This window comes from Stegodyphus dumicola, chromosome 2 (genome assembly GCF_044657685.1).
Source record: "Stegodyphus dumicola isolate Sdum_Otavi_A_Nest chromosome 2, ASM4465768v1".
NCBI lineage: Eukaryota > Metazoa > Arthropoda > Arachnida > Araneae > Eresidae > Stegodyphus > Stegodyphus dumicola.
The window spans coordinates 235,608,296-235,621,698 of record NC_140769.1 but is presented as its reverse complement, the minus strand read 5'-3'; the positions used below and the strand labels follow the sequence as shown (position 1 = coordinate 235,621,698).

The following is a 13,403-nucleotide window of genomic DNA, read 5'->3' as shown; positions in this document are numbered from 1 at the left end:
TAATTGAGCTATATCCTGGTGCTGATGGAAAAGTTCGTGTTGTGAAACTAAAAACTTTATTGGGCGAAATGAAGCGTCCTATACATAAACTCCCGCTTACCATTGAGTGAATAAGACTCTAAAAAAAAACTCCATTAATTGTATATTCATAATTTGTGTCTTTATTATTTTTATTAATTCAATTATGTTTCAGATTCAGAGAATGGACCACAATTGTGGATTATGGTAATTTAGCAATTTCATTATTTTGTTTTCCTTCTAGAGATTGTAAGTATGTTTTATTTGTAAAATTTTGTGCTAAATTTAATGTTGTTATTCAACTTAAATTTGTCGTTATGCATTTTTATTTTATATGATATACTGTTGAACTTTTGGAAAACTTGTTTAAATCTAAAATTGAAGATCTTTATAACAATGTTGTAATGAACCAATGTTCATCGGGGCGGAGTATGTTCTGTCTTTTCGGTAGATAGGTGGTGCTCTTGATGCGCGCCGATGAAAAATATTCCACTTGATGCTTGAACATGAAGAATGAGGCATGTCGTATTTTTTTTTTTTTTTATGCTTGATTATGTTTCATGGCCGCTATAGGCGGAAGTAATATAAGTTTATCGTTAATAAATGTTATTTCTATGTTCTGTGAAATCTTGAAGTTTTGATTTGAAATTCTAATGCTCTCCCAACCTTGACTCCTGAAACGAAACGATCTTTGAAATTATGACTCATGAAGAGAGACACCATACATTTTTGTTTTATGTATTCTACGCATTGCTTTATATATTGATGTTGTATGTTTTAAGTGCTGTTCTATTTGTTATAGCTCTCCATATCTTGTATGTAACTTAAGCATGTATATTTTGTAATAATTTCTGATATGGTACCTTTTTTTTAATAAATTATGAACTGTTATTAAAGAAAAGGAAATGCAAATTTATATTAAATTGCTTATCTATATGTATATTACGTAAACTGTGTACTATAAAATTTGAATGAATTGATTGCAAATATTGGTTACTGTTTTTTGTTAAGACTAAAATATTCCAAATATTAAGTACCTTTATTTCATTGTCTAGATGATTTTATTTAGCTCAGGTAGTTAGGATATAATTTTCATCCAGTCAGTAACTCAGTTTCCATCAATCATGGTAAATTCAATCAATGACTACCAGTGTTAAGAATACTTTTAAAAAATAAGTTTAATGGTCTGTTAAGTTTTATTAGAAAAAAGTTTGAGAAAGGTGTAATTGAAAACTATCTATTAATTTTTATTAGAAAGAAAGTTTGAGGAAGGTGCAATTGAAAACTATTTTTACTGTATTCTAAAGTTTGTATTTGTCAACAGAGTTAGGGATAGTTTCATTGATACACTTTTTAATGTATTACTAGCGGGCAAGCCCGCTGGCTGAAGCCCTTTTTTGTTGGACTTTATTCGAAAGTTGGACCAAACTACCAGTGTTCAGCGATTTTACCCGGGCTGTGGCCGCTGTATTCACGTATGCATCCACAATTTCTGTACAGTACGCTGGGATTGGGAAGTTGAACCAAACTACCAGTATTTAGCGATGGGCTTGCTGTATTCACATATGCATCCACAAGATACTGCATACACGTTACACATATGTAAAGTTGGACCGAACTACCAGTGTTAAGTGATTTTACCCGGGCTGCGCCCGCTTTATTCACATATGCATGCGGAAAATCATGAAAACACTCACGCAGTCAGCCCGTTCGCCGGAATTTGAAAGTTGGATCGTACTACCAGCGTTCAGCAATTTTACCAGGGCTGCGCCCACTTTATCCACATATGCATAAAATTTACACATTCAGAAAATCATGAAAACACCCATGGAGTCAGCCTGTTTGCTGGGATTCAAAAGTTGGACCAAACTACCAGTGTTCAGCGGTTTTGCGCAGGCTGCGCCCGCTTTATTCACGTATGCATCCAGACGATACTGCATACACGTTACGCATGTGGAAAATCACGAAAACACCCAAGCAGCCAGTTATGGCGCACTTATGATACAGAATAATACAGATTGATACTGATTAACACCGCATTGAGAATTAAATTAACGTCAACACAGTACTAATTAGATAGTAATTAACAAAGTAAATATAAGCTTAATGAATGATACTATTTGACATACTCATCGAATGACACTATCTGCTTAATTATTTTTTATTTGTATCCAGCTTTCGGTACATATGTACACTTTTAGGCCAAAAGTATCTAGGCCCGTCCCTGAAATGTTCTTTGGAGTGATGAAGCTTGCTTTACAATCTGGCAGTTTGATGGACACATGTGGGTTTGGTGGATGCCCAGTGAGCACTTCTTAAGTGATGGCATTGTGCTGAATGTAAAGTTTGGTGGTGGCAGCATCATGGTCTGGGAGTGTTTTTCATGGTTTGGCCTGGGTCCTTTAGTTCCTGTGGTTGAAAACATGAACTCAGAGATGTATGTGGACTTTCTGGACAATGCTGCTCTCCCAGCTGTGTGGCAATATTTCAGGGAAGGTCCATTTCTCTTCCAGCAGGATAACTGCTTCATTCACACATCGAGACTTGCACAACCAGACCTTGACAAAATGGGTGTTCAAAAATGGACTGGCCTTCTCAAACCATCAAAAAAGTGTATATTAATGGATATGATATGGTTAGCTGAATATGGTGACAAAACAGTCATTGATTGGAATACTCGCTTGCAGGAAATTTATACTCATAGCATTTTAGACATAGCTTCCAGTAAAATTGGAAAGCATAATAAAATAGTAGAAATCAACAGAAGTTTTTTTGCAAAATGTAGAAATGAAGCAAGTTGAATACTGATTATTTATTAAATAAAGAGGCATTAGTTCCTTCAGAATTCTGCATGAATGACTGCCACAACTTTGGCAGGACCTCTGCCAGCTTTCGTGGTTTGATGGTAGCCGTCTTTCACGTTCAGTGAAATAATACATAAGTACCCAGCTTTCAATGTACACTTAAAAACCAGTTCAATAATAAATGAATTAAAATGTTAATATGTAGAGTTTTTGTAATAAATTAAAAAAATTTGTAATAGTTGCATCTTTTAGTCTTTTTCTTTTTTTTTTCTTCCCCATCTTCAAGAGAGAATACTATATGATACTTCTAGAAAAATGGATAATGACAGTAACTGCAGAGCTTGAGACTGTTAAAAGTAAGATTGATTACTCTTATAGTTTTTCTTTTTCTACTTGAAACAAAAATAAAATTGCTTCTGAACATTGCTATGTATTTTGACTCGTGTTTTAAATTTAATTATTCACATTAATTTCTAAGAGCATTTAAAACATGAGTTTTCTTCATGTAGCTGAGAAGAATATTGTTGGAACTATGGTACAAATGAAAGATAAAAGTGGAAACAATTTAAATAGGAAGGAATCTGTTAAGGCAAAGGTATGGATGTATTTAGATTGAATTTTAATTCTTTTGTTCATTTTTTAGGCATTGGATTTTTATTAAAAAATTTTAATATTTAATAGTTTTATTGAATTAGGAATGTTAGATAATTACAATGAATACAGTCAAAAGTCTTTAATTCGGACTCGTCGGGACTTCGGCGATTCCGGATTATAGATCATCAGTTTAAATCTGGTAAGATGGCATGCAGAAATTATAAAATTAAAAATATGAAATCGTAATTTATAAAATAATGAGCAATTATGATCTAAACGGTATCAAAATTTACAAAAAAAGATACTTAATATTTATTTGTTTACTTTATTAAACATTTCTTTCAACACGTGCATGCGTAAAGCATACATTACGCATAGCTGAAATTAGAAAATTGCAACCAGAAAACTATTTGATTTGTATTCGTGATATTTATAATGATGAGGAATTTGATTTAAATCATATCAAAGATGGAGTACATCGAGATGAAATACTACATTTAGTAAGGAATTATAAGCCAAATAAAATAAAAACATCTACCCTGAAGATAACGATAGTGCTGACAGATCAACTTCCAGTTCATTGCGCACCGCAACGTTCCACCCCCACCCCCGTGCAGAGCCGCGTGAAATTGATAAACAGATTTCAGAACGGTTAGATAAACAAAGGATATGCCTTTATCCATTTTTTGTAGCAATTCCACTTTTTGTTTGATGGACATCGAAACATACTTTCGTTTTGTAGATCCTTTGGGAGCTCCAGCATTGGAAATTTGACATAATCGAAAGTTCAAGCTTACTTTTATAAAATTGCTCTTATAGTCTGCAAAAAATAATAAGCCGGATCCATTTCGAAGATTAAGGAACAACGCAATCATCAACATTAACTGAAATAGATAATTATATAATTTTAGCTTATACCGTCCGTTATACATTAAACGCGCACGCGAAGACGTATTCTGCGCTTGCGCAGACGCATATGCGCAGTCGTTGTTGGCTTTAGTTTTCCACATGCAAATTTTGATCGGAGGTCGATAGGCGGTAAGCTAACGTGTTTGCCGCTGATTGGCCGATGACGTCAAGATTGGCGGATTGGCCGAGTATAATATATATGTACGCCGGTATCGGCGAATGTTCTTGTTCTTGTTCTCTTGTGTAATTATCAGTTAGCATTATGCTAGTTTTTCTTTCACTTAATGATTTTAAATGTAAAGGCTAAAGTGTTAGCTCTTTTATTTTATTTACGGAATAAAGCATGAATTTTATTTAGTTTAGTCTTAGCTTTATTTAAAGGCAGCAAATTATGCTTTGCCTTATCACCACTGCCAACAGGGTTATGGGCCCAGTGCCAACAGCTAATCAGTCATCCAGTTCAACTCAGCATTGAAGGAATGTAGGTGAAGAGGGCCATTATCCACGAAAAGAAGCTAACCTGTCTTAGAAGTTTGTTCAAGTCGTTGTGCTCACAATTAATTGAAGATGTCATTACTACCTGAAGGTTTTGAGTTGTTAAACCATGACAACTGGGTCGATGGAAAGTCGACATGAAAATGCTGTTACTGGATAGAAATTGTTGGAGCTTCATAGAAGACAAAGAAGAAGAATTAGATAAAAGTGCAACAAGGCGTGAAAAGCAGGAGTTCACAATGAGGGAGAACAGAGCCTTCAATACATTATATTACGGAATTAAAGCTGAGTTCAGGCCGCTGATACAAGAATGTTCAAGTGGTAAAGAAGCGTGGGAAGTTCTACAGAAGCAATTCGAACTCAAAACAAGAGCAAGGATAATTCAGTTACTGGATGAATTTTTTAGTATTAGATATACGCCAAATGAAGAAATAGGATTATTTATCGCGAGGATAAGAATGACTGCAAAGAAGTTGGCTGAAGCTGGTCACAACTTGGCAGATCTTTTTAAAGGATTCCAGGCAATAAGGAGATTACCCCAGGAATACTCCGGCATTGTACAGTTGATATATAGGTGGAAGGACGAAGATTTTACGCTGGAAAGAATTGCTGAACAGCTGGTAAGGGAAGAAAGCCGACTTCGCCAGGTAATTGCTGATTTAGAAGACAACAAGGTAAGCGTGTTTAATACTATTAGTTTAAACGCAGGGAAAGATAAAGTTGAAAATAAAACTAAATCTGAGAAAAAAATGGGGAATATGAGAATAGGACCTTGTTTCAGATGTCATAAATTTTGGCACTTAATTGCTCAATGTAAAGAAAATGTAAGTAAAAATCAGAAGTTTAAAATAGACGATAAAAATGGACAGTTTAAAGATAAAGAATTAATGTTAGTAGAAAATTATGTAACAACTACAGATAAAGGAGGTAACGCAGATAAATTTAATTGGGTCGTAGATACTGCAGCTACAACTCATTTCTGTAATAATAGAAATTTAATGACAAATTTCGAAGAAATAAACGATATATGTATGTCTTTAGCTGTAGGAAATTGTGAAAGTAAAGTACTACTAGGAAAGGGTACTGTCAAATTTGCAGTAAAAGTAGGCAATCGAATAAATTGGATTGAGTTAGATAATGTGTTATATAATCCAAATCTAAGAAGAAATTTATTATCGGGAACAAGGTTAGAAAAGGCTGGTGCTCATTTTGTGATTTCAAAAGGGAAGATGTGGATATACTTTAGTAATTGGGATAGATTATGCTACGCTAAACGATATGGACTTTATCACGTAAAACCATTTAGATATGCAACAGGTAAAAGGGAAGCTGGTTAGGGTACAGAAATTGGAAAGTTAAATAAAGTACACGATGCAATGCTATGGCATCGGAGATTTAGCCACGTAAATTTTGATTATATTAAGAAAACTAGTAAGAATCAAAGCGTGAAAGGGTTACCAGAAATTGAAAAACCAATAGAGAGGTGTAAATCGTGTATTATTGCTAAATCTAGTAGAATAACTTTTAAATCTGTTCCGAAGAGATCGGATAAACCATTGCAGATGGTTTATTTAGACGTCTGTGGCTCACTACCAGTTCCATCTAAGGGTGGGAGTAAATATTTTCTTGCTATTGTAGATGACTATAGTAGATTAGTAGTGTATTGTATGAAAAATAAAAACGAATCGTTCTACAATTTTAAGAATTATCATAGGCAAATGGAAAGACTGACGAATAGAAAATTAATGAGTATACGCACCGATAATGGTGGGGAATTCTGTAACAGGCAATTCGAAGGGTACTTAGCCGAAAATGGAATTAGTGCTGAACGCACGAACGCGTACACCACAGAAGAGAACGGTGTGTGTGAACGTTTTAACCGAACGGCATTAGATGCAGTTAAAGCTATGCTTAATGATGGGAAAAGAATGGTGGGCAGAAGCTCTTGGCTGTTTCGTACATACGTGGAACAGAGTATGTCATAAAAGCAACCGAACCCCTTATGAAATGTTCCTAAATAGAAAACCCAGTGTTGTTTATTTTAAAGTATTTAGTTGTAAAGCCTATGTTGGCGTGCCAAAACAGATTAGGAATAAATTAAAAATGAGGTGCAAAGAAGGAATCATGGTAGGATATGCGAAGGAAACTAGGGGTTATAGGATATGGCTGCCAGAAGAACGCAAATTAATAGAAAACTGTAATGTGAAGTTCGATGAAAAACTGTATGCAGCAAATGGCATCCTGGAGCAGAAATCAAAACCTAAATTTAAAAGACTAGAAGAATCTGAGCTATTAGCAGAATCAGATGAAGAACAGGAAATTTCTAGAGAAGAAATAAAGTTGTCAGGTGACAAATCTACTCCGAAAGAAGTATCAGACTTAAACTGGCAAAGAAAAGCAGTTAAAAGGCCAGATTGAACACGTACAGACATATACGAGGGCCATCCAGGAAGTAGATTACGTTTCCGTCCGTGTCCGCTAGGGGCGGGGCTAGCGCGGCCATCTTGGGGTCAGAGCGTTGCGCAGCTCAGTCTGCATCTAGCCGTGCTAGTGAGAGGTTCGTGCTGTGCTCCGTTCAGATACTGTGACGGTTTGAAATGTCTGCGTTAATTGAAAATCCTGCGAGGTGCGCTCAGTAATAAGGTTTCTGACTGCAAAAAACTGTAAACCGATAGAAATCTATCGGCAGCTTCGTGAAGTGTATGGGGACAACATTATCACTGAAGGTGGAGTGCGTCAGTGGGTCATAAGATTTCAAAATGGCCGAACCAATGTTCACGACGAAGATCGAAGTGGGAGACCCAGCATAGTGACCGCCGAACTTCTCGAAAAAGTCGATGCTAAAGTCCGTGAAAATCGAAATTTCACAATAACGGAACTTTCTTTGAGTTTTCCACAAATTTCGCGAAGTTTGTTGCACGAAATCATCAGCGAAAAGCTTGGTTACCACAAGTTTTGTGCAAGATGGATTCCAAAAATCTTGACAGAGGACCACAAAAATCAGCGAATGGCTGCAGCGTTGAACTTTTTGGACGCTTACCATAAGGATGGTGACTCTTTACTCGATCGCATCGTTACTGGTGACGAAACATGGGTGAAACATGTGAACTGTGAAACGAAATTGCAATCAATGCAGTGGGGGCACACAAGTTCTCCCCAAAAACCCAAGAAATGCATGCAAACAATGTCGGCAAGGAAGATGATGGCGACTGTTTTTTGGGACAGAAAAGGTGTAATTTTGGTGGACTTCCTGGAAAGAGGCACTACAATAAACTCTCAAAGGTATTGCCAAACTCTCCAAAAACTCAGAAGAGCAATTCAAAACAAGCGCAGAGGAATGTTGAGCTCTAAGATCTTGTTGATTCACGACAACGCCCGGCCCCACACGGCAAATGTCACTCGTAAAGTTCTTGAATCTTTTAAGTGGGAGTTGTTTCCTCATCCGCCGTACAGTCCCGACCTGGCACCGAGCGACTTCCACCTATTCCCAGCAATGAAGAAGTGGCTGGCTATGCAGCGTTTTGATGACGACGCACAGCTGCAAGAAGAGGTAACGAAGTGGTTGAAGGCGCAGGCGGCCGAATTTTTCGACGAAGGAATTTCCAAGCTCGTACATCGCTACGATAAATGCCTTAATTTGTATGGTGACTATGTAGAAAAGTAGTATTTGAGTGTGGCTTTCATCTGTATATAATAAAATTTGTTTCCTATACTTTGTTTATTTTTTTATTCCAAAACGTAATCTACTTTCTGGATAGCCCTCGTATTATTATGTAAAGGGAACAGACACCCATTTTAGATCCTATAATGATATTGAAAAGTATTGTGAGGCAAGAAATATTAAATATGAAAAAGATAAGTTCGATTTTAGTGGAAAAAACGAATACTCGGGGAAAGTTAATTTCGTAGAACAGGAGACTAGCTCTGTGTTTGAAGAGGCAAATTCCGTAGAAATAGTTATCCCACAAAATTTTAAAGAAGCACGAAAATCAGTAAATGCCGAAGAATGGGATAAGGCAATGAAAGAAGAAATCGACACAATAAAGAAAAGAAAGGTTTGGGAATTAGTCGAAAAGCCAGAAAATAAAACTAATGGGAAACAAATGGGTCTATACGCTAAAAAGAAATGAAAAGAATCAAGTGGTTAGATACAAAGCACGCTTAGTAGCACAGGGATTCAGGCAGAAAAGAGGTGAAGATTTTGATGACGTTTACAGTCCTGTAGTAAATTTTTCAATCATAAGAATATTTTTCACTATACTGGTATGTTTATATGGATGGACTAATTGTCAGTTAGATGTAAAGAACGCATATTTATATGCAAGCCTAAATGAGAAAATATATATGACCCAACCAGAGGGATTTATCGAAGAGGAAAATAAAGTGTGTTTATTACACAAGGCCATTTACGGTCTACATCAAAGCGGCCGTGAATGGTTTTGTGAATTTGAAAGTACTTTAGAAAATCTACATTTTAAGAAAATACAATGGTGTAATTGTGTTTATAAGGATTCAAATGTAATTCTCTTGTTATATGTAGATGATATTGTGATTTTTAGTAAAGATCAATATAGTATAGATAAAGTAATTTCACAGCTGAGGAAGTTTTTTGATCTTAAAGTATTAGGCAAAACTAAAACGTTACTTGGAATTGAATTCTTAGAGAATGAGAATGGAGTTTTTATACATCAGCAAAAATATATCAAAGAAATTTTTGAAAAATTTAAACATTTCCAGATACCAATAACTTCACTTCCCATAGCTAAGGGCACTATTCTTACAAAATTAGATTGTCCATTTACAAGTGTAGAAATTGCGGAAATGCATACATTACCCTTTAGAAATCTGTTAGGATGTTTAGTTTTTGTAGCTAACAGGACAAGGCCTGATATTACATATGCAGTGAATATCTTATCACAATTTCAGGAGAATCCTGGAATTAGGCATTGGGAAGCATTGTTGAAATTGCTTGGTTATCTCAATAATACTAAATTATATAAGTTAAACTTATCGAAGATTAAACATCTAAATTTATATTGTTATTCAGATGCTGATTATGCAAGTAATAGAGATGACCGCGTGTCCATGGGAGGATTTGTATTATATTTAGATGAAGTACCGGTAATCTGGAAATCTGTTAAACAAAAATGTGTAAGTTTATCAACTATGGAAGCGGAGTATATCGCCTTATCTGAAGTAGCGAAGGAATTAATGTGGACGAAAAATGTCTTATAAGATGAAATTTTAAAGTTTAATTTAAGAGAGTGTAAACTATTTTGGGATAACAAGTCTGCCATTGATTTTTCTAGATCGCCAATAGAAAATCGCCGAACCAAGCACATAGACGTAAAATATCACTTTGTTAGAAGACTAGTAAATGATGGAGTGTTTGACCTTGAATTTATCACCAGTAAATTAAATACTGCCGACTTATTTACAAAAGCAGCGACTGCTGTTAATTTAAGAAAGTTTTGTTTAGATGTTTTCAGTGTTTAAAGACAATAAGTGTTTTCGTATAATAGAATTGAACTATGAACTTCTGTGAAAGTTTTGTTTTTGTCTTTACATGGGGAAAAGAGGGCCGTTTGTTGGCTTTAGTTTTCCACATGCAAATTTTGATCGGAGGTAAGCTAACGTGGTTGCCGCTGATTGGCCGATGACGTCAAGATCGGCGGGTTGGCCGAGTATAATAAATATGTACGCCGGTATCGGCGAATGTTCTTGTTCTTGTTCTCTTGTGTGATTATCAGTTAGCATCATGCTAGTTTTTCTTTCACTTAATGATTTTAAATGTAAAGGCTACAGTGTTAGTTCTTTTATTTTATTTACGGAATAAAGCATGAATTTTATTTAGTTTAGTCTTAGCTTTATTTAAGGGAAGCAAATTATGCTTTGCCTTATCACCACTGCCAACAGTCGTAAAGGTCTTGCGCACACGCGTAAACGGCTATGCGCATGCGTCAACGCGGCGCATGCGCAGAAAGATTTTAGCTTTGAGGTCCGGATAATGGGTGTCCGAATTAACGACTTTTGACTGTTTTAAATATTTTAAAACTAAATATTAGTATTTGTATTTTAAAAGAATTACATAATAATAATGACAACTCCCTTACACCTTTAAAAGTTGCTACTTGTAAAAGTTTTCGGAATATAAAATATATTAAAATTGACAACAATTAATATCTAGCATCCACAGAAAGAATATAAATAAAGCAGTTATTAATGTTCATAAGAGCTAATGAAGAACTAGTAAGGATAATTTTCAATATATCTTTGATGCATAAAGAGCAGCAAAAAGCATTCTAAAAATATATAAAAAATTTCATATTAAATTGAATAGACGTGTTAATAAGTACTACCGAACATAAAACAGGGAAACCTAACTCCAAAGAAAACTTATTGCTGTAAAATGCAAGAACGAATTGAATCGGAAGATGAAAAAGGGATTATGTGACAAATGTTTTACAGGAGCAACAAAAACAATACACTCCCCCCCCCCCGAAAAAAACCTATCCCGTTCCCATTCCTCTGAAGAGTGTCAGAAGATATATGAGATTTATGTAACTAGGATCCATTTAATTCAGTATTTTTACACGTCTTCTGACATTTTTGAGAGGAATGGTATAGTATTTTGTTGCTCTTGTAAAATTTGATTTATGTAACATAACCCCTTTTTACAATTTCCAATTCAATTAATAAATTTTAAAAATGAAATTAATTGCCTTTTCCTTAATGTTTAGCGAAGCTGTGGTGATAAGCAGAAAACAGGTTCTAAGAATATTTTTTAATTCTGATAACAAATGAATACTGAAGAAGCCAAAATATTTTCAATAGTAAAAATAACAAAACTGCATTTGATACAATAGAAAAGATTTAACCTAGCATTGTAGAAATTAAAATAGGAGCAGTTTATCATGATTTATTTAATAATGCTTTAGTCTTGCGAAGTAACAAATAAATAAAATATGTTTGTGTACTAAACACTCGGTATGCCTTTTTTTTTTTTTTTTTTTTTTTTTGTGTGTGTGTGTGTGTGTGTGTGTTAATTAGTGATAGTGATAAAAAATATTAAATAATTGCAAAATTTCATGGCCAATTTTTTTAGGTGTGGAAATATAGCTGCAGTATTAATGATTATTTCATGATAGTTTAGAGTACCTAAAGATAGGTTGAGGCGTTATGAATAATTTAGAGAACTTAATTTGTATGTGAAAATATTTTGTCAAAATAGAGAAAAGTTACATATATTATGTTACGATACGTGAGTTTCCAAAAAGTGCTATTGTCGGAATCATATGTTATGATACACGAGTTTCCAAAAGGTGCTATTGTTGGAATCATAAAGGCAAATATTTGAGACATATATTTATAATGTGCTTCTACTCTCAGCACAGTAAAAATAAAAAAATCGGTACAGCATATTTCAAATTAGTGATCTTAATTTCAGCAACAAACCCTGCTTTGGACAGCCTTCTGACAGAAATTATGATGTATGTGCTTTTGTGGAAAACAGTCAGAGTTTTACGACTGAGGTGATAGCAGATAAACTTAAGATAGATTCATCTGCATTTTGCCAATTAAAAAAAAAAAAAAAAAAAAAAAAAAAGGATTCTCCCCAAAGCTCAAAATATGAGTGCCAAATTTGATGGGAAAGAATAAGATTATTCATATATATACATCTATTTCCATGCTTGGATGTATGAAAAAGTTATTTGTAAATTGACTAGTGACAGGCATTTAAAAGTAGATCTTTTACAAGAATATATATAGTAAAATAAAAGGAGGTGAAGACAGGTGAAATTCAGAATCAAAGATGAATACTGCCTTTTATTTTGTATAGGTATCTTGATTGAATTGCAGGGTCTGCTTGGTAGAATTGCAAAGTAATCATTTTCTTCTCCTGAGAAAATCATCATAAACAAATTCTGTGAGCCCTGTGTTGCAGTTCACAAAGATGTCTACTTTTGGTTACTCCAAAGAGGATTATTATTAATCATGACAATGGCAGAGAGCATATGTTTGCTGAAGCAGTGCTATAAAAACTGAAGAAGTTAAAATAGAATGACAAGAAGGATGATCTGCAAAAGCTGTGAAAAACTATCCACAGTGTTCTTTGCAGAAAACCGCTCATTCTATGATGAAGGAATCCTCAAGTTATAAGACATTGGAAAGAGTTCTAGAAATTGATGGTGACTGAAAGTGATAGCTGATTATATTGACTGATGTAATAAAAGAACATCTCTTTCAAATATGTCTGCTTATGTTTTTTTTTTTTTTCCAGATATAGGGCATAAACTTTTGCCATCATTCAATACTACACTCTTGTTATATATGTATACGGTACTGCAGTTCTTTAAGTTCATATGCAAAGATTTTGGACAAAATTTCCATATTTTTTAGTGAAAAATAAGAGAAGTAAGATGAATAAATTTTTTCCTTGCTGTAGAAATAATTTTTAAAATTCGTGTGTAATTTAGAAATTTGACAAAAGTGTATATGTATGTTTGTTTTAATCATATTCAATGCTAAGCCTGAAAAAGATGTGCATAAAACCATAATCATTTGTGTGATTTGTATGACATT

General features: G+C 34.4%; 1 protein-coding gene across 1 annotated transcript in view; it reads left to right on the top strand.

Moving 5' to 3' along the window:
* The window catches only part of Tap42 (immunoglobulin binding protein Tap42), a 61,018-nt gene that overhangs the window by 34,131 nt on the left and 13,484 nt on the right, over window positions 1-13,403 (top strand). The window contains exons 5-6 of the mRNA XM_035362696.2: window positions 3,109-3,178; window positions 3,332-3,417. Coding sequence (XP_035218587.1) covers window positions 3,109-3,178; window positions 3,332-3,417 — 156 coding nt within the window. The remainder of the gene's footprint in view (window positions 1-3,108; window positions 3,179-3,331; window positions 3,418-13,403) is intronic.